This window comes from Enoplosus armatus, chromosome 13 (assembly GCF_043641665.1).
Source record: "Enoplosus armatus isolate fEnoArm2 chromosome 13, fEnoArm2.hap1, whole genome shotgun sequence".
Classification (NCBI taxonomy): domain Eukaryota; kingdom Metazoa; phylum Chordata; class Actinopteri; order Centrarchiformes; family Enoplosidae; genus Enoplosus; species Enoplosus armatus.
In genome coordinates this window covers 23,753,344-23,778,546 of record NC_092192.1, presented here as the reverse complement: position 1 = coordinate 23,778,546, position 25,203 = coordinate 23,753,344, and the positions used below count along the sequence as shown (strand labels likewise).

General features: G+C 43.2%; 1 protein-coding gene across 1 annotated transcript in view; it reads left to right on the top strand.

Moving 5' to 3' along the window:
* The window catches only part of LOC139295533 (CXADR-like membrane protein), a 33,862-nt gene extending 16,742 nt beyond the window's left edge, over window positions 1–17,120 (top strand). The window contains exons 2-8 of the mRNA XM_070917727.1: window positions 2,207–2,287; window positions 8,114–8,271; window positions 9,630–9,828; window positions 12,565–12,732; window positions 14,354–14,476; window positions 15,971–16,112; window positions 16,745–17,120. Coding sequence (XP_070773828.1) covers window positions 2,207–2,287; window positions 8,114–8,271; window positions 9,630–9,828; window positions 12,565–12,732; window positions 14,354–14,476; window positions 15,971–16,112; window positions 16,745–17,120 — 1,247 coding nt within the window. The remainder of the gene's footprint in view (window positions 1–2,206; window positions 2,288–8,113; window positions 8,272–9,629; window positions 9,829–12,564; window positions 12,733–14,353; window positions 14,477–15,970; window positions 16,113–16,744) is intronic.
* Window positions 17,121–25,203: the final 8,083 nt, after the last annotated feature.

Sequence of the window (25,203 nt, the reverse complement as noted above, 5' to 3'; positions counted from 1 at the left end):
GTGTAGGGAAGTCAAGCAAATGACAGGAGAGAAGACGGAGACGGGTTGCGCTGCGTTGGGAAGCTTTAGTCTGACCATTCATCTGGTTCCAATCACTCCACCTCCACCTGCCTCCTGCTGTCAGACCTGCCTGAATGTAGGACAGGAATTGTGATCAGCCATTCTGTGTGTTTATGTGTGTGTGTGTGTGTTCAAGTGGGTTGGGGAGTGGGAGGTCGTTGCGCATTTGCCAGGGGATGTGTGTTCTGGTGTGTGTTCACATGCTGGGAAGTCTTCCTGTGTGCCAGCTTACAGTATGTGTTAGCAAGCGTAGAGGTTTCCAAATGTTAGTGTTGCCTGCATGCCAGTAATGTCTACAGTGCAGGAGTCAGGGTGTAACAATGGAAGGGGGGGGGGGTCCACCAGATTTAGCATGATTGCTTCCTTCGATAACTGGGCTCCGTCGTTTTAAGCAAGACTAAAAGTCCCAAGCCTCATTGGTAGGCTTAAATCTTTACCACTAGTGGGGCATAAAAAGTTCTCCGTTAACTGTCAGCAGGGATGCTTAGCACGCCACCAATAGGGTGCTTCAAGAACGAGTCCCAAAATTCGGAAATTAGTTTAGCGTTTCCAACACTTCCGGTTCCCTCGCCTCGAAGTCAGTAGGGTTTTTTTGAATGCGGTTTTGGTTCAATGCCTGAAATAAGGTCTCTGGTTAACACGAGCTTAAGAGATTTCAACGTTTTGTTCTACGACATTAAATACTTCAGTGGACGCCCCCACTGGTGAATTACTGAAGCTTTTACACATCATAAAAAAAGGCGGGTTGCTAACAAGCGGCTAAATGAGACTACAGAGGTTGTCGCGGGGAACATTAAACGTCTTCACGCCGAACACGCAAAGTTGTCTACTCACCAGTCTGCCTCCACAGCCTCCTTGTGTTTATACTCCATATCTGTCTGTATATCTGTATCTATCTATACGCTCTTAAAAGTTAAGCTTCAAGGTGGTGGCATTGAAGGAATGCGACCGTGGTGCAGTTCGTTTATCGTAGCCTGACGTCAGCTTTTTACTCCTGGCGATTCCATTTACGCTTCAAAGATCATGAAAGTATCGTAAACTCTTGTGGAAAAGTCCCATCGGCTTTTAGTCGAGGGAACCGGGGGCGATGCCAACTTCCGGTTTTGCCAACAAAAATACGTCAACCCTGCGACACATATCACTGTTACGGTTCCAAACGAAACGTTGCTCCACGGTGCTACTTCAGTAGACCAGCGTGCTATTTAGCGCCAACATTGGAGCTCTCAGAAGAATTCCCAGCAGCATGAGGATGAAGATGTGGATGGTGTTTAGAAGTAAAACAGCAGCAACGTCCATATGACATGAACACGACATTTAGCTGATAACGATGGCATTTTAACACGCCGTGTTATGTAACATTTAGCATGAATATGTGTAAGTAGGTAAGTAGCTCTACCCCCCTCGGCTAACTTGATCTTTAAAGCTGCTTCATCATTGCACTTTTTGACGTAGCGCTATACTTCCCAAAAGTCATAGCCTGTAGCACTGGAGCAAATGTTCTACCGGGGACCGGGGATGATTACAGTGTCTCCGTTTCATTTCTTAGTAAGTTGACAAAGAGGACAGGCTCCTGAAATCTCAGCACGCCCTGCTCAGCTGCTTCAAACATGTTTAACTGCGTGTTGTCAGTCCATTTACAGCTCCAGGGTGTCTTGTTACTCTTGCATTAACACTAACACACGGCTGGTATATTCCTTTGTCCATCCAGCGAGTATGGGGGGGGGGGGGGGGCCCGGGGGAAGACCTTTGCTCACCCTGCTGAGTCTAGTTCCTGTCCTGCTGTCTCTCTCCGCGTGACGATGATAAGGTCCAGACCACTGGGGCTTTAATCCATCTGCTAAGATAAAGCAGCCAGAAGGAATGTGTTGGTGTGTGTGTGCGTGTGTGTGTGTGTGTGAGTGTGTGTGTATGGACTGTTGAAAAGGGAATTCTTGAATTCACTGAACACACAAACCAATACGTTTTCAGTTTAACGCGAGTTAATTCTCACACGGAAAAAAGGGAAGTCTTGTCTTCCCGCGTGCGTGGTTGAGTCAGAAAAGGGAAAGTATGGCTGTAATTAGGAGTCGGATCCTTTCAGCAGGACAGAATAGTCTCTTCTTAATGGCTCTGAGTGAGGAATAACGCATCACAAGTTTTCCGCCAGTTCCACGTTGCTCTAATATCCGCGAGCCTCAGTCTGTTTTTACGGCTGGGGTGCCATCCAGCCAACTTCTGCTCCCAATTAGTCATGTTTTTACACCACGCTGTCTGCAGTGTTTTGGTTGTGTTTTTACAGCCTCTCTGCAAGCGGTTAAAGAATTTCTCTGTGTCAAGCCGCCCCCGGGGACTGTTGCACCGGACTTAATGAAAACCAATTGGCGTTTTAAACGTTAGGATCGGCTGAAAAGTGGGTTTAAGTGGCATGTTAGAGTGGGTTCTGCATTATGACAAACAGGAGTGCTTTGACGCAAACGTGATTTTATATATCTGGGCCTGCAAACGAACTATTAATTGCATAAAGCTCAACTGATTCACAGTTTGAAGGCATTTAAGGACGTAAATGTGTATTGCATGCATTTTGCAACCTTTTTGGCATAGATCAGCTACCTTTTCCTGTCACCAATCAGAAAGTGGACCATGGCGCCAAATCACAACAAAAGGTATCGCGTTCAGTGGCAGATACGAGTAATAGTACTTTTTGTGTTAACAATGAATTTAGTTTTAGGACAGTCATAGTTACATTGTTGGCTGAATTATTACGGCTGTAAATCCTCGTTTAGAATAAGGAAATGGGCCCAGTCGTAACAGGGGCCGTCACTAACCTACGGCACTTCATTTGTTTTCCCCCACAAACCGACCGCAACGAAAGCCATGATTCACGTTTCTACGATTATACTGAGGTAACTCAAAGGTCAGTTTCGGGAGAGATCTCGGTCTTAGTTGAATATTGAAATAGTCAATGTTGACGTTAAGCCCGAGACCCACCGGCCCGTCCCAACATCAGCTGTGTTTTGAACCCTCGATGGTATGAATACAGAGCCCAGGACAGTCAAATCACCTCAGCTGTTATGGATGGACTTGAACACCCCTTTCCAATTGGCTGTCATAACCTCAGATATGACAGGTTCAGTTAACGTCTCTCTGACACAGTGTCAATAAAAACTGAATATTATTTAAGTTTCAAAAATTATTAGTAAATTATTAAAAGTTATTCAACCCACTGTTGTGCTCTGGTGGAATTGGAGCAATTTGCAAGTTTTCTCTTGGAAAAAGCCATTGTTCCCATAAGTTCCCCGTCTCGCAATCCCTAAGTTACATGGACCTATCAGTGTAGTTTTTCTGTTGTTGCACACAGGCCAAAGTAATAGCGGTCGGTAGCGAAAGACATAAAAGATGATTCATTCTGAGTGCCAGTTCCCCTGCTCCTCCTTAAGTGTTCAAGGCTGCAGCGAAATGATTGCACGCTTCAGAGAGCAGCTAACGTGCAGGGAAACAGGTACAGCGGCGGGGGGGGGGGGGGACGTCAGATAGCATAACATATACATACATTATTCACCGGGTGTGAATAATGTACTGACTAACTCTTTCACATCAGCGTTCGCGTCTGCAGCTAATGTTTTTGTTTGACTTTCTACTTGGCATCATTTTTCGGAGGCTGCTTGAGCAAATGCCAGAACTTCACCACATGTGCAGTAATTCTTTCTTACCCTTTTCGTCACTCTCTTTTTGCTTTCGGGCCTCTCGTGCTTTCTTTTTCTTTCTCAGACAGTAAAAATCATAAAAGTAATCTTTTGAACAGTGTTGGAAAGAGCTTAGGAATGTATCCCATTCTTCTGTTTCTTGGCAAGGTATCCAACCCTAACCCAAGGTAAGTTACAAGGGGATTTGGCTGGAACGAGGCAACTTTTTCTTAAATTTTAGCCAAAACTGTATTTGTTAAGTTATGACATTTATTTCCCTCGTGGTCCTGTGCTGTGCGGCGCAATGTAGCAATGCTCTTTGCACTGTGCCGTGAGGGCAGGTTGCCCGATCTCGACTGACACGAAATCTAGGTCGGGTCGGTTGTTTGAAGCGCTGCAGGTGAAATCCGCGGCGCAGCCTGCTTTACAGTACAGACAATATGTGCTGTCATAGTTGGCGCAGTGAAATGAAAACACCCAGGATCTCCAGTACACCAGGTCTTTCCGTGTTTGCTGAGACTCCAGCCACCGCATATGCTCAAAATCCAAACGAAAAGAGACGACTTTGTCACTATTTGTACATACTATGTATAGTACATCAGCTACAGTTCTGCAATCTGAAGATAAAAACAAAGAAATATGTCCCATACATGCTGAAAACAATAAAGTGTCTGGGTCATATGTGGCCTCATTAAACTAGTTAGTCACAGTTTGGAAGGGGAGTACCATTCAACCATTTAAACCTATTCAAAGATCGTCAATGTCACTCCTTTTGGCCTGCAATTCAATTTGAAAATACGCCAACTGATTGGTGTGGAAAACGCACAAATATGATGGCAACTTTTTCCACAACGATTAAAGTAAGTACACTTACTGAAGAGTAGTCGTTTATTTTTCACTGCGATAACATTTTTGGACTCATGGAGGTTGATGCAGCAGAGCCAGAGATATATAGTCCTTTCTCTTTCTTCTTTGGTAAAAAAAAAAACCTGGCGCCTTGATTACCCACAGTGCAACACAGCGGTTTTTAGTCAGAGATGCGGGTGTGCTTTGCTAGTAGCGGGCTAATGCAGCCTGGAGCCTCCACCCTCAAGCAGCGATGAGGAAGACGGGCTACAGGGGTTCTGGCAAACTCCACATCCCCAGATCTTTTCAAAAATTTCCAAATTAAAATTGGTGGAGTTCCCTTTTAAAGCGACAATAAACGCTTGGACCTTTGTCACTGCTGTTGAGTCGGCTCGTGCCACGCCATCGTAATTCATCGTGGAGGTATTTGGAGGTAAACCCCAGCTAATGTCGTCCCACCTCTGATCTGAGCATGCATCACAAGGTTGCCAGCTATCAGGAACAATATCTCAGCCTGGTGCTGCTCCTGTACTCCTCCTTTATTAGACTGCACCCAGCGCGGAGAGTGACAGGAAGCGCTGCTGTTTTGAATCAAGCAAACAAATTGCGTTTTACTGACGACAGCGCCGGTGATTCATTACTTGAGGATTGGCGCTGGGAGGACACATGAAACCGTCTTTACCAGAAATTGCGTTATTATGACATAAGTTCGGGAACAAGATCATGCTCCGCCCTAATTCAACCTCGACCCTAGGCTGTATTCGGAAACCGCCCACCACATACCAACGACAAATGCAGTGCATACAGCGCACTGCTTTTCATAGTAGTATGCAGTATGATACTGTCAAATCGCATTATTACGCAGTATGCCCGGCCTGGCTTCGAAAGTCAGAACAGACTTTTAAATGAGCGAAGATTCAGTAGCTTATTTCGAAGCACACTTATTTTGAATCGAAGGCAAACTCACCTGTAACCACATTGTGAGGCATGTCCACACATGCCAATAGCAGCGCCTTGGTGGTTGGGCATTTTCACAGCCTTGAAACGGTGCACGGTTGGGAGGCGGTGCAAAGCGAGTTGTTGGCGTTTTGGTGGAAAACGTGGAGGCGACATGGATATCTTTTTTTTTTTTAATATAAAAGTTAGTTTCGTTTTAGTGGCACATCTTACATTTACTTTGAGTTGAACAGTTAGTTCGCCATTGTTCAGGGCTCTCTGTATACTGCTTTTGATTTGATTCGGTTATTTGTCATTATCCCCTCATTCATTATTTAATCAGACCCCAAACTGCATGGAAGCAATCACCCCAGTGAACATACGGACAAAAATCACAACTGATTGCGTGAATACATGAAAGAGAGGAAGACAATTTAACTTATGCATCGCCACCCAACCACAGGATAAAAAAAGAGAGAGATTTAGGAGAAATGAGCTCGGAGGAGGGAGTTTGCCATCCTTTTTCTTTTTTTTTTTTTTTAACTTTTTTTCTATTTCAAGTACTTCCTAAGATCAGAGCTTTCTGTGGTACCAGCCTCAGAGCTGGGGGGGCAATGCGGTGACTTGCATATGAGCAAGCAGGCAGGAAAGGCAGTGTGACTTTTGACAGTTTGAAGGGTAACCGGGTCCCTGTTGCATCCCCTCGGCCCCCACTGCCACTATAATTGGTCCAGTGCGAAGTCTACTGGGAGGTGCAGCGGGGAGTTTATTGGAGCACAGCTCACCCGAGGGCTTGTTCACAGAAACAAAGCTCTCCGTGCCACTTTTTCAGCGGGACCTTTAGTGGCGATAATCGCTCACAGACAGGAATGTGCCTGCGCGTCATGCATGCACACACACACACACACACACACACACACACACACACACACACACAAAGACACATTCACATACATGTGTGTTCGAAAGCGTGCACACACATATAACCCATTCTAACCTCACGTGCTTGTTTGTATCTTACCCATGTGCCTTCTACAGCAAATGGGCGTGTTGATAGACGTTGCGCATGCACATGCTCACACACCACCACGCGCACATACACATGCCTGTTGATATTCATAAACACGCAGGCATTTGCTTTTCGCTAACACACACAGACACACAGTCAAAACAGGAAATGCACGCATGAACTCAATTATGTACCAATTCTGAACATATAAATATAAAATATGAAAATACACACCTACAGAAAACACACTATTAGCTAATAACACACACACACACAGATATCTCAAAGGCACTAGCAGACAACAATCAGAAGTTCACCACAGTGTGTTATACAACCAGTGCAATCAGCAAACATACAACCCCACAGTTCAACCACCAACTGTGAGTCCTCATCTCAGAGTCTCAACAGTCAAACGTCCTCTTTGGGAGCACCCACACGCAAACAAATGAAAAAAAAGCTCAGTTTGAGATTCAATGCAAACAAAAACCAAGCGATGCAAACAGATGCATAGACAATGGAAAGCAAAAGAAGACAATGCCAAAAACAAAATACATGTTTCAATGCCAGATTTTGTGTCATATGCAGCATATTCAATTAGTATAATAACTTTAAAAGTCTTAATAGCTTTTTTTTTTGTTTTTAACAGAAGACAAAATGGTGCTATATTGTTTGAATTTGTTAATAAAGCGCAGGAAGGTTGGCTTGGTTCCTGACCATTTTGTTTTCCTAATGAATGTGGAATCAAAAATGATAGTAATAGGCTATAGTTGTATGAAATAACAGCATGTTACTTCCAAACGTATCTTCACGTCAAACGTATTTATTTCAGCATTCATCTTAACTTTCTTTTCCCAGAAAGCTGGCTGCGTCAAACCAGAATATTGTTGTATATATACGGTGAAAAAAGCCACACACACACACATTTTCCTCTTCTATTTTTGCTCCGCCACACAGGGCACAAATGTGTCCAGCCAGCGGGACACCGCAGTCCATACAGCTGATCAGTGTCCAAGGAAGGATGAATAAAAGGGGAAACAATTGGAAGCTCAGGCTTTCATCCTCAGCCTCTGGGTAATTTCCACCCCGGTCAGCTGTGCCAGTGATATCCCCCTTTGGATCTTATCCATTGTACCATGCTCTATATATTGTCTTTGTTTTGGGCTTACTATTAGTGTATTTGTGTGCGAGTGTGTGTGTGTGTGTGTGTGTGTGTGTGTGTGTTGCGTTCACATTGATTTCCTGAATTGTGCATTTATTGTGCCCCCCCCCCCCCCCCCCCCCCCTTTGATTACCATCAGCATAAATGGCATCTTCAGCGGTTTGATGATTTCATTCAAGTTCATGCTGTTGATTAGATAATTGTGCAAAAATGCGCTCTTCAGCTGAAATGTTCCCTTCAAGTGTTCCTCGTGAGCGCTGATTTTCTAGTGCCACACTTTCAAAGCCGACTTGACCTGCTTTTAGTCCGAATATTTCAATTGGTCGTGTGAGAGGCAGCTTTCTGGCGGCAGAACGTTGATCTGAGGGACCAAGTTACGCCAAACTGCTTTTGCCGTCGGGTAATATCTGATGCAGTTTTCTTGGACTGGTCTCTCTACAGTTCTGCTGGGTGTGCTGACGACGTGCGCCCAGACAGAGATGAAGAGGGTCGTTGGAGACAACGCCACGCTGCCCTGCCACCATCAGTTCTGGGTGGGTGATGACCCCACCCTGGACATCGAGTGGCTGCTTCTCAAGCCAACCAACAGGCAGAGAGTGGTGAGTGCCTCTCCATGCGAGACTGTTAAATTGAAGTGTGTTGAGAATGGAGCAACTCTGATTATTTGTTATCTAATGTGCTATTTAGGATGTTTTCAGGGTTGTCGGGCCCATTCTCGCGAACGCCATATCTTGGGGATGCCTCGAGGGAATGTCTTCAAGTTTGGCACAAGCGTCCACTTGGACTCGAGGATGAACTGATTAGAATCTGGTCGTCAAAGGTTGCTGTGACCTCACGTCCATCCCGTTCTCGTGAACGTGATATCTCAGGGGTGCCCTGAAGGAATTCCTTCGAATTCCCTTGGACACAAAAATAAACTGATTAGAATTTGGAGGTCAAAGGTGAAGGTCACTGTGACCTCACAAATAACACACAGTTGGTCGGACAATAGATTGGTGACACTTTTGACCCAAAGGTGACCTCAATATGACCTTGACAAACACGTTTTTTTGGGCGTAAGTCAAGAATTGATGCGGTGATTATGACAAAATTTCACACAGATGTTGTTGTTACCCAAAAGGTCAAAGGTCAACTTCACTGTGACATCAGAATTTCCTGGGGAAACACTTTCTTTTGGCCATCATTCAACACCACAACTCAGGAACAGAAGGGGAGATTTTGACCATATTTCACAGTTGGTCGGCCACCGAATAGGTGACTCAAAGGTCATTGCCCCCCGGGAGACTAATGATAATGATATTCCAACTGTCCAATTAAATTAAATCTAGTGTTTTTTATCATACAACACAGAATAATGTTATAAAAACAGTCGACAGTTAACAAAACGAAAACTTGTAGTCGCATTTTTCAGACTTCAAATAGTCCTAAAATAAAATAAACAGCCGCCTCTGGGTCATTAGCTTGTCGAAGGGTGCTGTAGTCATCTCCCAGGAGCAACATCATGGCTATTAATAATATTTAGGCTATTTTAACTGATTAGTTAAGAGTATTAACCAGTCAAGATTCTTTTTGTCGGTTAACGGCCGAGCGGGTAATTATCGACATCCCTAATTAGAGCTTTGTGTTCAAAGCTGGGATCAGGATCAGTTTTGAGGCACCAGATCAGACACGGAGGGATGTGTAAAAATGATTTGTCAAGCATAATTAGGGCATGAGAATCAACACTGTCCTGCAACGCACACTGTGCTACATATTTGTTCAAAATTGATGGACTGGAATCTGTTTATAGAAATGTAAAATTTGCAGACAGGCTTCAATTGGAGGGGAAAATGCAGTATTTACAAAACACTTTGACTACAAACTCCTTGAGCTTTCTTGTCCACATTGTTGCATTTAATGTGTCTTGCCTTGTTTACCCCATTACAAATCCCCCCACTCATTTCACTCCCCCCACCAGGTGATCACCTACTTCGCCGGACGGGTTTTTGACCCCAATGAAGCAGAGCGTGGCCGCGTAGCCTTCGCTGGAGAGTACTTAAAAGGCGATGCCTCCCTGCTGATCAGTGACTTGTCTCTGACAGACTCAGGAGAGTACAGCTGCAAAGTCAAGACTGGCGCAAAATACCACTGGAGCACCATCAGCCTCATAGTGCTGGGTAAGTGGCAAACAGCACTTAGGTTCAAATAAGAAAAACCACGGACAGAGAGAGGACTCATGAGAACGCTGTACAACTGAAAGTGTCATGAAACCCCAAAGCTCTTAGCAGTAGAGCTGTCATTAAATGCAGTGCAGCATACTGTGGTACTCTGAAAGTGTGTGTGTTTGAAAGTTCAGATCATTGACTGCATATAAAGATGGACGACATGACAGCTTCCCAAAAGTGAACCCTGGTGGCTGGCTGCAATTTAGGTTATAAACCTGGCCCCCTCCATGTTAGCGGACGTGGACCAAACCAAAAGTTCAGCACACACTGTTTTTTAACTCGCACTGATGCATGTTCATTGTTCTGATAGGTTTGGCTCTGACTGAACTCACGGAGGCACCTGCAGACTCCTTTTCGGGAGCTGTACGTAGAGTAGAAACGGCAAGAGGAGATGCAACTTTGGTTTGAACTTTCCGTAACCGCGATCGTCTGTTTCAAGCCTCACTAACCGACGTGAGGGATGTCCAGCATCAGCCTTGGAGCGCAGACTCTGGCTCCTATATGACGTCACCAGCGCAAAAATAGCAGTGCCTGTACACGGGATATTTTGGCACATTATATATTTGGTCTTAGACAGTGACTTCATTTAGATCCTAGTAGCCTGAGGGTAGAAGCTCTTCCTGAGCCTCTCAGTGCTGGCTTGACATGGTCCTGGCTATTGCACGAACCACTCTTTGCAGGGCCTTGCAGTCCTGTTCGGTGCTGTTTCCATACTAGGCAGTGATGTTCCCCGTTGGAATGCTCTCGATGGCGCAGGAGTAGTTCCTAATTCCTCAGTTTTGTGGACTTGAAGCTGTCCACCCTCTCCGCCGAGGACCTGTTTATATTAAGGGCTGCCTCTTCCCAAAGTCCGCTATCAGCTCCTTATTCTTGCTGACGTTCAGAAGTAGGTTGTTGTCCTGACACCAGCAGCTCTCACACATCTCCTCACCCTAAAAATGTCACAACAGCTCAAGACTCAGATCGTACAAGGTCAAAATGCTTCCAGAATGAAAACACCCTCCCTAAGTTTACTGGGGATTCAGTGGACCTCCCCTTGAGATCGTGTTTTCTGTATTTCACGTGTGCAACTGACCATTAGCTTTCCAGGCTAATGCAAGACCTCTGGCCAGAGTGTGTCCGTCTTGCAACATATGATACACATTGGACGCCCACCACTGGCCACAGCCAAATTGAAAGCGAAGACGAGACATTTCTAAATAACTTGACCTGAAAATAGCAAAACCCCAAATCTGTGCCAAGGTCTGTGACACTGTAGCAAGACATTTGCTCGAATGGAGGCGCCTCTCATACTTTTTCATGTTCTAAAACGAGAGATAAAATTGAAGGGTCATCGGGATCTAGTATCAAATGGGTTTTGGTTTCATTAAAATCTCAAAAGGTAATTCTGGTATTTTAATGCACGGACATGAACCATTCTTTTTTTTTATCTTCTGGGTAAAACAAATACACCGAGCTACGTTTTCTGTACTCCAACGCAACAAACTCCTCTGTCCGACTCTGACTCACGTTTCCGTCGTCCTCCCGCAACAACTCGTGGGATTTAAGAGCGAGACCTCTCACTGTGCGAGACTTCCGTTATCAGACAGAATAACAACCCGAGTCTGTCAGTTTCGCTGCTGCTGGCTGAGGTGATCTACTGGGCGAATTCCAAAACTTTTTGAACCAATTAGTCATTTAGTAAAAAAAATAAATAAATAGGGCCCAGGTTTAAAAATACAGAATTTACCCTTAAAGGATCATAACTTGTAGGGACTGGATGAAATGTGTTACGTGGTGCTCTACCTAATTGCACTGAGTGCAGTTTATGGAATAACCTTACCATGTTCAGTATATCTGTCTGAAAACAAATATAAGGTCTTAGTTGTTACAAAGGGAAAGTGGACATGCAAAGTTCAGATACAGTTTAACAGGGGAGACCTTATCTAAGTTACAAGGAATACTCACAGTACCCCAAATCCATTGTCCTGAACAGTTAATTCAACCTTAGTTCTCTGGCCAGCGACACACACACGCTGTCCGTTGACTTTGCAAGTCTCTTATCATCATCGGACTCAGTTCAGACACATGGCCAATTGAAGGCGGCTCACGGCTGTGAACTGACTTGTTGAACATCTGTTTAACATACGTTTCTATCCGTCGCCGACCAGCTCCTCTGACACCGCTCAACACTCGTCACTGCTGCAGCATCGCACCTGCCTGCCCCTCTTTGAAGGCAAAAAGAAGCCCAAAGAGCGCTGACAGCTTCCGAGACCTCTAATGCTGCCCCCGTAGTTTCCTTGACCATGGGGCGCTGTGGAGACGGGCACCGAAAGCTTCACTTTGTTGGTCCTCGGCTGCTCACTGACAGAATCAACTTTTGCCTTAAGGACAAACATCCTTAAGTAACGAACCCTTAACTTAGCATACAGTATCCATCTGTGCTGAGGAAATCTTCTATTTGTTGAGACACTTTTCACGTAGTCCTCACTATGAACAGGTGGCCAAGTCTACATCTATTGTTATACAAACTGCAACAAAAATCCTTTCAACACAAATCCGCATTTCTGCAGTAGGAAGATCCTCTCTTGTTGTGCTTCAGCCCCCTAATGTTAGCCTGTGGAGAGCACCAGTCTTTAGTGGGAAAAGTCTGGGTGAGGGAACAATATCTAAGGACATTTGTGTTTGCATCCGATTGTCTATCTGCAGTGAAGCCGTCCAAGCCGCGGTGCTGGATGGAGGGCAAACTGTTGGAGGGCGGCGATGTTAAGATGAGCTGCAAGTCTGCTGATGGCTCTGATCCCATCCACTACAAGTGGGAGAGGGTACTGGACAAGGGCAAGTATGTTGGCAAGCTGCCTCCATTGGCCCTGATAGGTAAGTCCAATCACACGCTGGAGTATGTGCCTGCCTGTCCAGTATGCAAAGACTTTTATGGAGCCAAGAGAGAGACTTTAAAATTTGGCATCGAAAGTAGAATTTGGCATCGAAAGCAAAACCGGAACTGAGAAAGGAAACGCTGGCACTGAAACATTTGTATCAGGAAAAGTTGGACTGGCACTGAATCTTTTCCTCATTGGTTCAATGAGAACCTTTACAATATGACTTGACTAAAAGCCTTAAAGTATCTTCACAATTCAGAATTCATAAACTGTTTATTGCCAAGTAACATACATTACAAGGAATTTGCCGTGGTCTGATGGTGCTGACAACAAACATGTAAAAATATAAAGGTAAAAGAATAAGATAAATAACAAACAGTGCAGTGACCAAATAAAGTGTCCAGTAGGGGGTGGGTGCGTTAATGTAACGCAGGGGGGACAGGGGCGGTGTACGTTAATATAATGTATAAGGTATAAGGTACCTGATAGGTATCTGATATTAAATGGAAAATAAAGCATAATTGTAATACTGTGTTTAATGTAGGTTGTCCAACTCAATATCCCACTTTGTGATGGGAATTTAACCGATTATTTATATTATATATATATTATATTATAACACACCAACAACCAACCTCAAGCTATGCAAAACCAAACTATTAATGCACTATTTCAGAATTTCTGTTCCATATCTGGGCTGAACAGTCACCAAGGGTCGTTGTTCCATATGGGCAGACACCGACACAACACAACATAGCGTTATTAGATGCTAGCTACAGGCCAATATGCAATGCAGCAGCAGGATAGGAATAGACCAGTGGAATACTGCACCTTACCCTTAGAAAGACTTCTTTCGGGCTTTCCTTTTAGCAAACTCAGTCATAACTTCTTCAAAGTCCCAATAAGCTCAGGGTTGATGGTCATCAGTGACAGCTGATGCCGTTGTGTTTGCGTTATTCTGAGTTCATTGTTTTATTCTTGCCACCTGTGCAAATGATCTTTCTCAGTTTGTCAAACAAAAAATACCTAGGGCTATAAACACGTTGAGGGGGCAAGTTGATTGCAGACCATGTTTCAAGAGCACTTGCAGCCGTTTTTCAGGAGACTTGCTCTGTATGAAGAATCTGAATTGGATCGTTTCGTACAAAGTGCATCAGCTTGTTCACAAACAGGCCAAATCCTTGTATTCCACGTTCAAACAGCTAACACCTAATTTGTCAAGAATAACATTGAATGTTTCTATCTTTGTATGACTGCCACACCCCTGTGGACCTCTTCGCAGATCTTTCAGAATGGTTGAATTGATTGCAAAGACTCCAAGAGACAAATAGCAGTCATCAGTGAATGAAATGGAGTGTGAATATGTAATTCTGTCTTGTGACTTCGGCAGTCTGCTGTCTTAAACTAGACTGAGATTCTGTCTATTTCAATTCTACTTCTTCTACTTCTGCTTCCGCTCTTATAGTCATGTATATCCTCAGAAGGTGACACTAAAATGTGGCAAAAATGTTGTGTCTTTAAAGAAATTGTCTAAACTGTCAAAATTGTTTTAAACCACAATTTGATATACAATAATAAACTCGTATGTCCTGTTTTCTCTTTGTTGATACCATCAGATTTGAAAAATCCAGAGATTGTGACTTTGAGGAACTTGACCAAGGACAGCACCGGAGTCTACAAATGCATAGCCAGCAACGATGTGGGAGAAGAGAGCTGCACAGTGGAGGTCAAGATGCACTGTGAGTGGAAAAGCCCTTGCTGAACAATGAATACTGAATGGGCTGAAAAATCTACAACCACGTTTTCTCACAGCACCTGTAGACCTACTGGCAATATTCTGTATTTTCTTCTTGTAGAAAGTGAGAAAGAAAGGAAAAAAGAAAACCCAAGAAAAACAAAAAACAAAACAAAACTGTGTTTATCCGTCTCTCAATACTTTATGACTTCCCTACCCTGTCCAAGGCTCTCAGCCCCAAGCCCATAGGTTGCTTCTGAACATATACATCTTTAAAAACACCTCACAAATACATATTTTCATCAGTAATATGTTTAATAATGTCAGACAGGATATTTAACAGTGTACACTGGTCACTCATCGAATCAGTACACATTCAACATTGCATGCATTGCTGGTGCAACACAGCTTCACTCACAGAGAAAAGCAAGAAAAAAAACAGACAAGAATCATCAAGCACGGCTAAATGGATGGTCACTACGCTTTTAAACGCAGCTTTGCACACTTGCTCTTATTTATCGATGGAACTGTCTGTGTTTTAATGTTGTTTTATGTGAGCCTTTCATGGGTGTATGCTTTTTTTGTTGTTTGTGAGCCCCTAACCTAAGACAATTGTCTACCATCATGTGGTAGACAGTTCCGTTTCTTTGGATCTTTGAATCAGCTGGTCACTGTAGTTTTCAATCAAATGCTACAGAAACTTTGTTGGGGACTATTTTCAGCAGCGGATTAATACACATTTGGTGCTCTAGTATGTCAGCAGGACGGCGTGTGCGGCAATGGGTCAAAATGAACTACAGTATGTGTGAGTTTTTAGCAGTTTTTGGACAACAATGGAGCTATATGGCACAGAGAAATAAGATATGTCAGTCTTATATCTTATTTGTCATTTATTAGGATACACTGTTGGTTTGGGTGTTTTCACGTGATTTGTGAGACAAATATAGAATACTAGACTTGTCATTTAATTTGTCCTCAACAAATATCTTGTGTGAATGTGTGAACCTGTGACATTTGAATTGTGGTTTAATTCAACTCTTAACTATTTGAGGACTCACATTGACAGTCTTGTACTGTGTGCCACTCACCATAAACCACAGCTGCATTGCAAACTGCTGCTGCAACTTGCATGACTTACTGCCCTCACTATCGATCAGATCCATCAATCACTGGTTTCCCACAAGTGATGAACCACTAAGCCCAGAGACCTGTAAAAGTCAGGATGTTAGAAAATAAAGCACCTGCAAATAAAAGTAGTTCATGTAGGATTTATTGGGACATGAGGTACAACTTGTAAACATTTGAAGGGTTCACAGTTCTAGATTAGGGAAAGCATAATTTAGAATTATTTTACTCTCTAATATCAGTAAAAGAGCACAATAGAAAATGTGTTTCAGCATGAATTTTACTTTTAAGCCCAATATCAGTCTACTCTTTCTCACACAACTGTTTATGTGTGTTTGTGTTTTGTGATTTTTGTGTGTTTACATGCGTGTAGATGTTAGGGGGATGGGCGTTGTTGCAGGGGCGGTGGTTGGTGTATCCTTCGGAGTCCTCCTCATCATCCTCATCATCTGGTTGGTGTTCCGCAAAAAGGAGATGAAGAAATATGAAGAGGAAGAGACCCCAAATGAAATCAGGTATACGATGGGGAGAAACCTTTTCTCAGCCAGTAATAACCACACATTGTCACGGTCATAACCCCAGCCTGAACTCTTACAGTCTCGTGATAAAGAAAGGAAACCAGGAATGCTTGTCGCTATACACTGCACCATCTTCAGAGGTGAACTCAGTTAGCACTAATATCCTCAGAGTACATTTGAAGCAGCGGACTGTAGGACTCCCCTCTCTGATCCCAACAATGCTTCAGAAGTAGGAAACCAGTACTTCATAGAGATGATTCCCTAAATGACTGCATGCAAGTGCCGGCACTAGTTGAAGCTGAATTGTTCTTTACACTGAGTATTATTGCTCCGGTTTGGTGTAAAAACAAACAATTAACTGTTAGCAATTTGCAATTGTTGGGATTAATAATGCAAGTTGGTGGGGATTACTCCCTTTCAATAATGTAGCCAGTGACAGAGCGAGAAAGAGGGTTGAAAGCAAACATATTTTTAGTTTAGTAGATATAACATCAATTTTACTCAAACTGAATTTGAATTTCATCCATGCAGTGTTAGTAATAATTTGTCCAGGCCAATTTCAATTTCACTCTACTAGTAAATGTTAATTTGATCTGTTGAGGACCCTACTAACCATGTGCTCGTTTCAGGGAGGATGCCGAGGCTCCCAAAGCCAAACTGATGAAGCCCAACTCCCTCTCCTCGTCCCGCTCTGGCAGCTCTCGCTCAGGCACCTCCTCCACCCAGTCCATGGTGCACAACATGGGGCCCCGAGGCCAACAAGCCTGTGTCCCCGCAGTGGCAGCCCTCAAGGAAAACTGCCAAGCCTCCACCTTCCCTCAGTCTCCACCTAGCTACAATCAGACAGTTCCCAAGACTCCTGAACCCCGTTCTAAGCCCATCTCCACGTCGACCTCCAACTCCAAGCCCAGCCCTCCCCCTAAACTGAGTCCTGGGAACCTGACGCGCATGGGGGCCACTCCTGTTATGATCCCAGCCCAAACCAAGGCCTTCCAGACTGTGTAGAAGAGATGTAATCACACAGAAGACCAAGGCAGCCTCAGGACATGGCAACCAGCTGTACCCAAGAGTTAAACTGTGATAAAGATCCGGTTATATTATCTACATAAATTCTCACCATTCACAATCTGATGGATACTTTCACCAATTTAACTCTTGGAGAACCTCTGTTTTACACTAACAGTATTGGAACAAAGCTTCTTCTGGTGTTGTTTGTTGACAGACTGTCACCTGAGCAGCATCTGTAAAGGCAACATTTCATAGGCCGTGATTGTGAAAGACAAGGAGGTGTTGAAACCGAAGCAGCAGTCTGTTGCTTATGGAAGAAGAAGATTGCGAGAGCCAGGTAGCGAATGGGATGAGGTGAGGTGGAAAGTGTGAGAAAATGAGGACATTACATGGAAACATCATTCTCTATGCAGATGACAACAGACTGCTCACAGATACAGCTGAAGAGGTTCGAGTAGTTGGAACGCACATCTTCAACAGTATGTTTTAACAATCTAACAATCTTGAACACCTTCCTACATACAGTACACCATTTTACACCAAAATAAAATACCCTGCACCTATGACTAAACTGATGAAAGTAGTTTAACTGTACAGTAGGTTGTTATAGTATATAAACAGGATGAATGGCTCTGACTGTACAAACAGACTTCATGTGGACACTTAAGTTATCCGTCAATACCTGTGTCAGACACTGTAACATGGACATCAATTGTACTGAATCCCTTTGTCTCTGCTTCCTGTGTACCGACTGAAAAATAGTGCACGTGTAGATGTGCGCAACGTCCCATTTGCAGTAGTTTAAGAGTTGATCCCTACAGGATACTTCATGTTCATACTATTCACACCTGACATGTCAAGGTTTCGAATTCAGAGTTCAGAGAAGCATGTGAGATTTAATTTACAGGCCCATGGAGCGCTGATATTTTTGAAGATTGTTAACAGGGTTAAGCAGAGGCCCTACTGAGAAAGTGCCACGTTGTGAGGGTTTACATTTTATTTGTTTTGTGTATCCTGCTTTGTGCGTGGTATACCTTCTTTCTTTCTTTTTAACCCAAGAATGAAAAACTGTATGAATGTTAATGCTAAATGAAATGTGTCATGTGCAGTGTTTTTCTTTCTCAGCAATATGTCGATCTCTCCAATTGTTCCAATTTGTTTTGAATTTAAATTGAGTTTTATACGACTCATTGAATCATTTATATAGAGACAAAATCCTGTCGCCTTCTGCACTCCTAATACTTTAGAAGTTAAATAATGATCCCCAAAGAGTGCCTTTAGTCATATACTTGCCCAGTGTAATGATCAAACTATTGACTATTGAGAGTACAACACATTATAAATTAGTTGTCTTTCGCAAGGAGCATGACACTAATCAGAGTTAATGTAGATTTTGGGGGGAGAGCTCAGCTTATATCCGATCTACTCTATGCCAGCCATAGCCAAGAGACAGACAGACGCACAGCAGAATGAATCCTGCCCTTGTGCCTTCATCCCCCATTTGAGCAGAGAGTACAAACCTCTTCCTTCTCCATTCCTCATTCTTCAATCGCATTCCTTCCCTTCAGTACATGATCTGCCTCTTATCCCTTTTCCTCTTTCAACTTGTCTTGTGAGTCTTGCCACCACATTACTCTTCTCCCATGACACTGTACTTGATTCCAGTTCTTTGCATGGTGGGGGGGGGGGTGGGGGGTGGGGGGTATACGCAACCTTGATCCAAGGACGGAGCTTTCTCGTTGTTGCGTTCAAAGCCAGAGTTACTGTACAATGACTTAGAGATACGTAGTATTCAGATGTCCCTATTATCAGTTAAGCATTGCGTGACCTAAAGCACCAGTGGACACACGTACTCTGTCTCAAGCTGGACATGTGATCGTTACCTCTAGCACCTAGCCCACAGGTAGACTGACGAACAGTGCTATACCTAGGCCACACTCAATGCTGTGATCCTCATTTGCTTATAGTCACATCTCCTGCATTTGCCACCGGTGTTTGCAACACTCCACCATATACACTGAAGTTTATATTTTACATACTCTTCTTGTGATTTAGGGCAGTCCAATCAATATTCAGGAACATAAACAGCTCTTTCCCATAGCCAATAAAACCCTGGAGCTGTTCCATAGACTGTAAATTGGTAAGGTGATTACATGGACAAGGTGCCCTTATCCCCAGATAACCTAAAGACATTATTGTAATAGTATTATTGTTGTAACGCAAGTATTTTTATTCTATCTGACAGTATGTCTTGTAAATGTTGTCTTCTACTACCGGACTTGCTGTCACATCATTTAAGATTGCTCACTATTGAGCTTTAGTGTCTCAGCATAGTGCGCTGAAGGCAAAACCAAAACTATCGGATACATAACTAGATACCACTAAAGGGAAGCGAGAAAAATACTTTTCATGTCATTTACGTTACCTGGAGCCTGTGTAAGGCTGTCTTTCCATGCGCAGTATATTCGTGCCAATAATCAGTGATGCGTGAACTATACTTTCCATAGACCATCAGAGAGAGTATCTCCCTCTTTCCCCATAGTGAAGATAAGCTGGGAGCTCCAAATTGGATCAAACCCGAGAAAGGATTAGATGTGTCATCACAACTGGATGAAATCCAACTCATGGCTCCAACTTGCAGAGAAATAGGTTTAGCAAACTTCTGCCATTATGGGCCATTACCAGGCCGACTAGATAAAGAAGCCAATTTGTGTCTCTGGATCTCTCTGAGTGTTTCTAGCTTGCCTACAACTGGTCTTAACAGCTCTGTTAAGGGGCCTGTGTTTACTCAACCAGAACTGCTTCTCGGTCCCCACTCCCCCACATCTTTCAGATGTCGAATTAGGGGGGCTTTTGTAACTTTTCCAAAACGGACAATCCGAAGCTCACACCCACTTCAGGCCACTATTGGCCAGCTGCGCGGAGGTGAGAAATTGGGATGGGCTTGAACTTCTCTCTCAGCTCTGTTTTTTTCGTTCTTGATTTTAAAAAAAACAACACTATTTCTTAGATCTGGGAACAGAAAGATAAGGTGGCAACACTTGAGGAAGAGCCCCCGACTACCCAAAACAACCTTTAAACTCCTTATAATGCCCCTAAAGGTAAGGAGTGAGGTTAGGTAGATGATTGTTGATTATGGGCTATGATGCAGGGCGTGATGGCTTTATCCTCAGGGCTCAAGTTAAATTCACATGTAAACCAGCCAAAACTCGCTGCCCAGCTCGCCCATCCGTCGCAGATAGGGTTACGACCAAGATCAGATATGTTAGATACTATTCCACTGGAAGGAGGTGCGGCATCGCATTTTCAGTGAAAAAAAACCCAACAGAAGGCTCATCTCCATTCATGTCCATTCCAACTGGAAATAAACACCATTATCTATGTATGTAATGCAATGTAATGCCTCGTGAGTTCCTGCCATGCACACAGTGTAAAGCTAAAAGAAATCGGTGGGATAAAATGAATGATGGTTATATGCATGTTACAGATACTAAACTATAGGAAGAATTGTTCTTTCTTTCTTCTTTTTTTTTTGCCTCAAAGCGTATATAATGAAGAAATAATACTCCTATAGATAAAATATAATGGTCATATAAATCAAACTGTAAATTCATAAATATTCTATATTTTTTTGGTTTCCATTTGATTCCGGGTTTGTTTGTATGCATTCAATACAAAGTACTATGTACTCTCTTGAAACTCCCTTGTGTAAAGGTAGCAGTTCTTCTACAGTAGCTCACTGTACAGTACGGCAATAATAACAGTGCCAAAAGGGGACTATTTGCCTGTTCTCTCTCATGATATCAATGTCAGGCTTTTGTTTTGACGTGGGCTTAACCAAAAAGGCCATGCATATGGTCCTCTGCTTGAGTGGGGAAAAAAAGATGTAGATTTGTACAGAAACTCAGTATGTTTTTTTTTTTTTTTCTTTTTCTTTTATGCTTTTTTTTAAAAATAAAACTTTGAATGGAGATACACAGAGAGCGACTGTCTTTATTACTGACACAGTAAGACAGACTTACAGACTTTCTTTTCTTTTTTACTGTCTGCCCGCTTATAAATAAATGAACCTGCTTTGCACATCTGACCAGAGTTAGGGGGGGAAAAAAGAAATAAATTGCATTTTCACTGCTATTTGGACTAGTATGATGTAGCAGCATCAGTTGAATGCGGCTGGGCTTCTCTGCATGATAGGATATTTTGGCAATAAGCAATTCCCTCAATGATTTGTTGTTTTTTTTTTTAATGACCATTTCTACTGAACAGGAAGCGACAGTCCTGTGCAGTGAAATCATCTGCCGTACCAGCCATGCAGCTCTGCTCTATGACTGCATATTACTGCGGAATGAAAGACTGCTGCACGTGTGAATCTTGAAATCTTAAAGCTCACAGGTGAATGACTCCGTTCATGCGACAATTCAATATTGACCTTGGAAAAAGTGGTTTTAGTGAGCTTTCTCCAGAGTTTTCAACTGCATCTCGCAGTCTTCATCAGCAGCTAGAGTTTGCTCACCACGTCTCATCAAACCTGGACCTGGATTTAAGATTCAGATCAAGATTGGTCAAAATAAGTTTTTTTTCCTCTGCTGAACACATCCACATAAACCACACTGCTCTACAGAGACATGGGCTGTATTCGAAAACCGCCTACTACATACTACCGACAAATGCAGTATGCAGTACATACAGCATACTGCTTTTCACAGTAGTACGCAGTATGAAACTGTCAAATCGATTTATTTGCAAACCACCGCCAGCACTTAGCATTGTGGGACACAGTAGGCAACGTAGACCAGTCCGATGCGTACTGGAGATTTTTCCCGAATCAGTTGGCATCCGGGTGTTTTTGGCATACGACATACTACATGCTACATTTACGTACTGTATGTACTGCTAGTATAGTAGGCCCTTTCGAATACAGCCACTCCGTCCATCTCCTCCTCAGTTCCCCTCAGCCCCCCGTCTCTGCCATCCTCAAGCCGTCCATCGGATGCCCTCGGACCTTTCCACCATACTTCCTCGTTCACCTGCTCACCTGTTCTCACTCCCCTCATCAGCCACTCACTCCTTGTTTTGTTTTGTTTGTTTGTTTGTTTTATGTTGCGTTGCTGTGTGCTTCTGCCTGCCTTAACTAGTGCTTTGGACCTTACTTTATGGACTTGTTTGCTCCTTTGGATTTGTTTGCCTACCAATCAGCAGTCACAAACATTGTGGACACGTCGACCGGCAGCAGAGTGGCATATTTTGCAGCAGCTGCTAAATGCAGGAAGGATAGCTGGCAAAAAAAAAATCCCCACGGTGTGAATGCACAAGGCTTCTAATATCACTTCCCCGTCGTTAGGGCACGAGGAGATCTGACTGTAATTACATTTGTGTATTCCATTAAATTCATGCGTTGCTCAGACGTATTCTTATGGTGTGGGTGACAATTGGTGTTTCAAATGGACTGGGGATAAAACATAAATATAAAAATATAATTATTGCATAAGTTACCATGGCGATCGTACCCCGGTAAGAAGTGAACCACCGTCGTAACCCTGAAAAACCCTGAAGTTACCTTGCTAACCTCAAATCCTGCTTCGTAGTACAGGCCTCTGTTCAAATCTGTCACGTGTGAGGTTTTCCGTAAATCACTGCAGATTATGAAAATGAATAATTAGAAATGAAACCATTTCCCCCTGAGGTGAAGCAACAGCAGGACTCTACATGTTGAACTCCGGTGAGGATTGAGGTCAAAGATGACCATGATTCAGCAGCTGGAGGTGTATCCAAGGTAACTGCTTGATAGGTTGACAGTTGACCCTAACATTGATAAGTGGCACGGTAGGGGGAGGGGGCAGGGCATATCAGTGTATGTCAGCACAGACTGTGGAGAAGCCAACAGAGAAACAACTCACAAAGCTTCTATGAACACTGGTACAACGGGTTGATATTTCAGCCATCTGCTTGTCTCTTGGCCATGGCTGTCCGGAGAGCAAGTTTGTAAAATCCATTGCGCAGCCAATGTTGGTCTCTGGTGGTGTAGGGCTGCTATTGCATTATGCAATGAGAGGTTAAGTAACAGTGTCTTCAAACTATAAAAGCAGCACTTTGAGAATGAAGTTATTACACACAGGTTAAAGGGTGAAGTGACAAGTGGAACGCAGTCAATCATTATAATGTTAAGAAATTAAGCCATAGTTGAAATTAACTGATAAATCAGTTGTTGTTAGACTTGTTGAATTTAAAAATATTTCATCAGTTAGATAGTTCCCTACAATATCTTACCTTCTCATCTTCTCAATCGGAAAGTGGTATACAAATCTAAACCAGAGACCCAGTTCTAAAAAGACTGCTTCTCAGGCTTCGTTCAACAGCCACGTACTTACAGCTGGTGCAGACATGAGGTGGAAGCGCTGCGAAATGTCAATTTTAGTCCGAGCAGTAGCCTGTTCATGTCACTGCCCGATCGAAACATTGCGCCCTGCCTCAACAGCCAAATTGGTTAACGAAAAGGAAGCGGGTCACACTGAGTTCATGCCGGCTCCGGGCCCCCTGTCATATCAAAGTGTCCCTGAGCAAGACACTGAACCCTAAGTTGCTCCTGATGAAGACCAGCTCCTTGCACGGCAGCATGGTCGCCATCTGTGTCTGAATGAGACTTAGCTGTAAAGCGCTTTGGGCACCAACAAATACAACTTCCTAATAAAGATTCAAGTTACTAAATGCCCATTTAAAGTCTCATTCCTTGCTTGCTTACTTATTGTATACATGATATATGATAATAATAACAGCATTTGTGTTAATACTTTTATATCTTAAACACAGGTGTGGTTTATTCTTTGCAGTGGCCAAGTCAAAATCACAACTGAAACTACCACAACACACTAGAACTCAACACGATACATGCAGAAGGCAACCCACCGTAACGTTACATGCATTCATTCTGTTTAAGCGCCTGTAGCACCTCCTATAGGCCATTAAGTAGAATGCAGCCTATCCCTGTTATTTTAGATGTTTGCATTCTCATTGGTGGTTTGAACTCACACTATCAGTTCAGGGCCTATTTCCTGCCAAGCAAGCTAGAGAACAGCATGGCCCAAGACCTTTCATTTCATCCGGCTCCATCCGCCTGTGTACGCCTTGGAGAGGCTTTGTTTGTGAGTAAATGAGTTCATCTATGTGTGTAGAAACGACGTCTGCTCATATTTCATTGTATTTCATAATATTTATTTACATTATTTCATAGCCACTTTTGCATTTGTTCATTTACAGTTACAGTATTTCACATGACTACAAACAACTTCACATGGAAATTGTGTATCTTCAATAAATGTAAACGTACAAGTAGACCTTGAAAACTTTATGCTCCTTCGTCATTGATGCCATTAATGCCCATCTAATTAAGCGTTGGTTAGGATTTTGCAAAGAGCGCAAAAAGGTAAGGGGATTACGGTCAGTGTACACTATGAGAGGGGTCCCAGAACTAACATACACATCAAAATGCTGTAATCCTCAAAATAATGCAAGGGCGTCTTTCTCAATAACAGAATTGTTCAACTAATATGAATTGAACTTTTTTGAAAAGAACCTGACTGGCCTTCTCCACTTCATCATCAGCTCGCGGCAATATCCCCTGCCCCAGCATGGACTTCTGTAGTAGTACCCCACCGTGCTGAGAAAAACCCATTAACTCTCTTTGTTACAGGAGGCAGAAACTTCTTGATGGCGACCACTTTAGCCTCAACAGGGTGAATCTTTCCCCTGCCCCACCACTTAGCCTAAGTAGGTAACTGTAGCTCTGGCAAATTCACACTTTGCTAAATTCACAGGTAACTTAAGATGACATGATTACCTTATAGGAATACAAGCAGGTAGAAGTTGTAAAAATCTCCTGGGCCCGTGGAGAATCCAATATATCCAAAAATTTTGCACATTTGGCTGACCTTACTTGGTCAACGCAGTCCTCCATGCGTGGCAAAGGGAACAAATCTGGTTTCAGGACACTGTTAACTTTCCTGGCTGAAAAGTAGAGTCAGGTTTTTTTTCACCAGTAAACACAGAGACGGCTACAGTAGGAGGGTTTTGTTATTTTGTTATG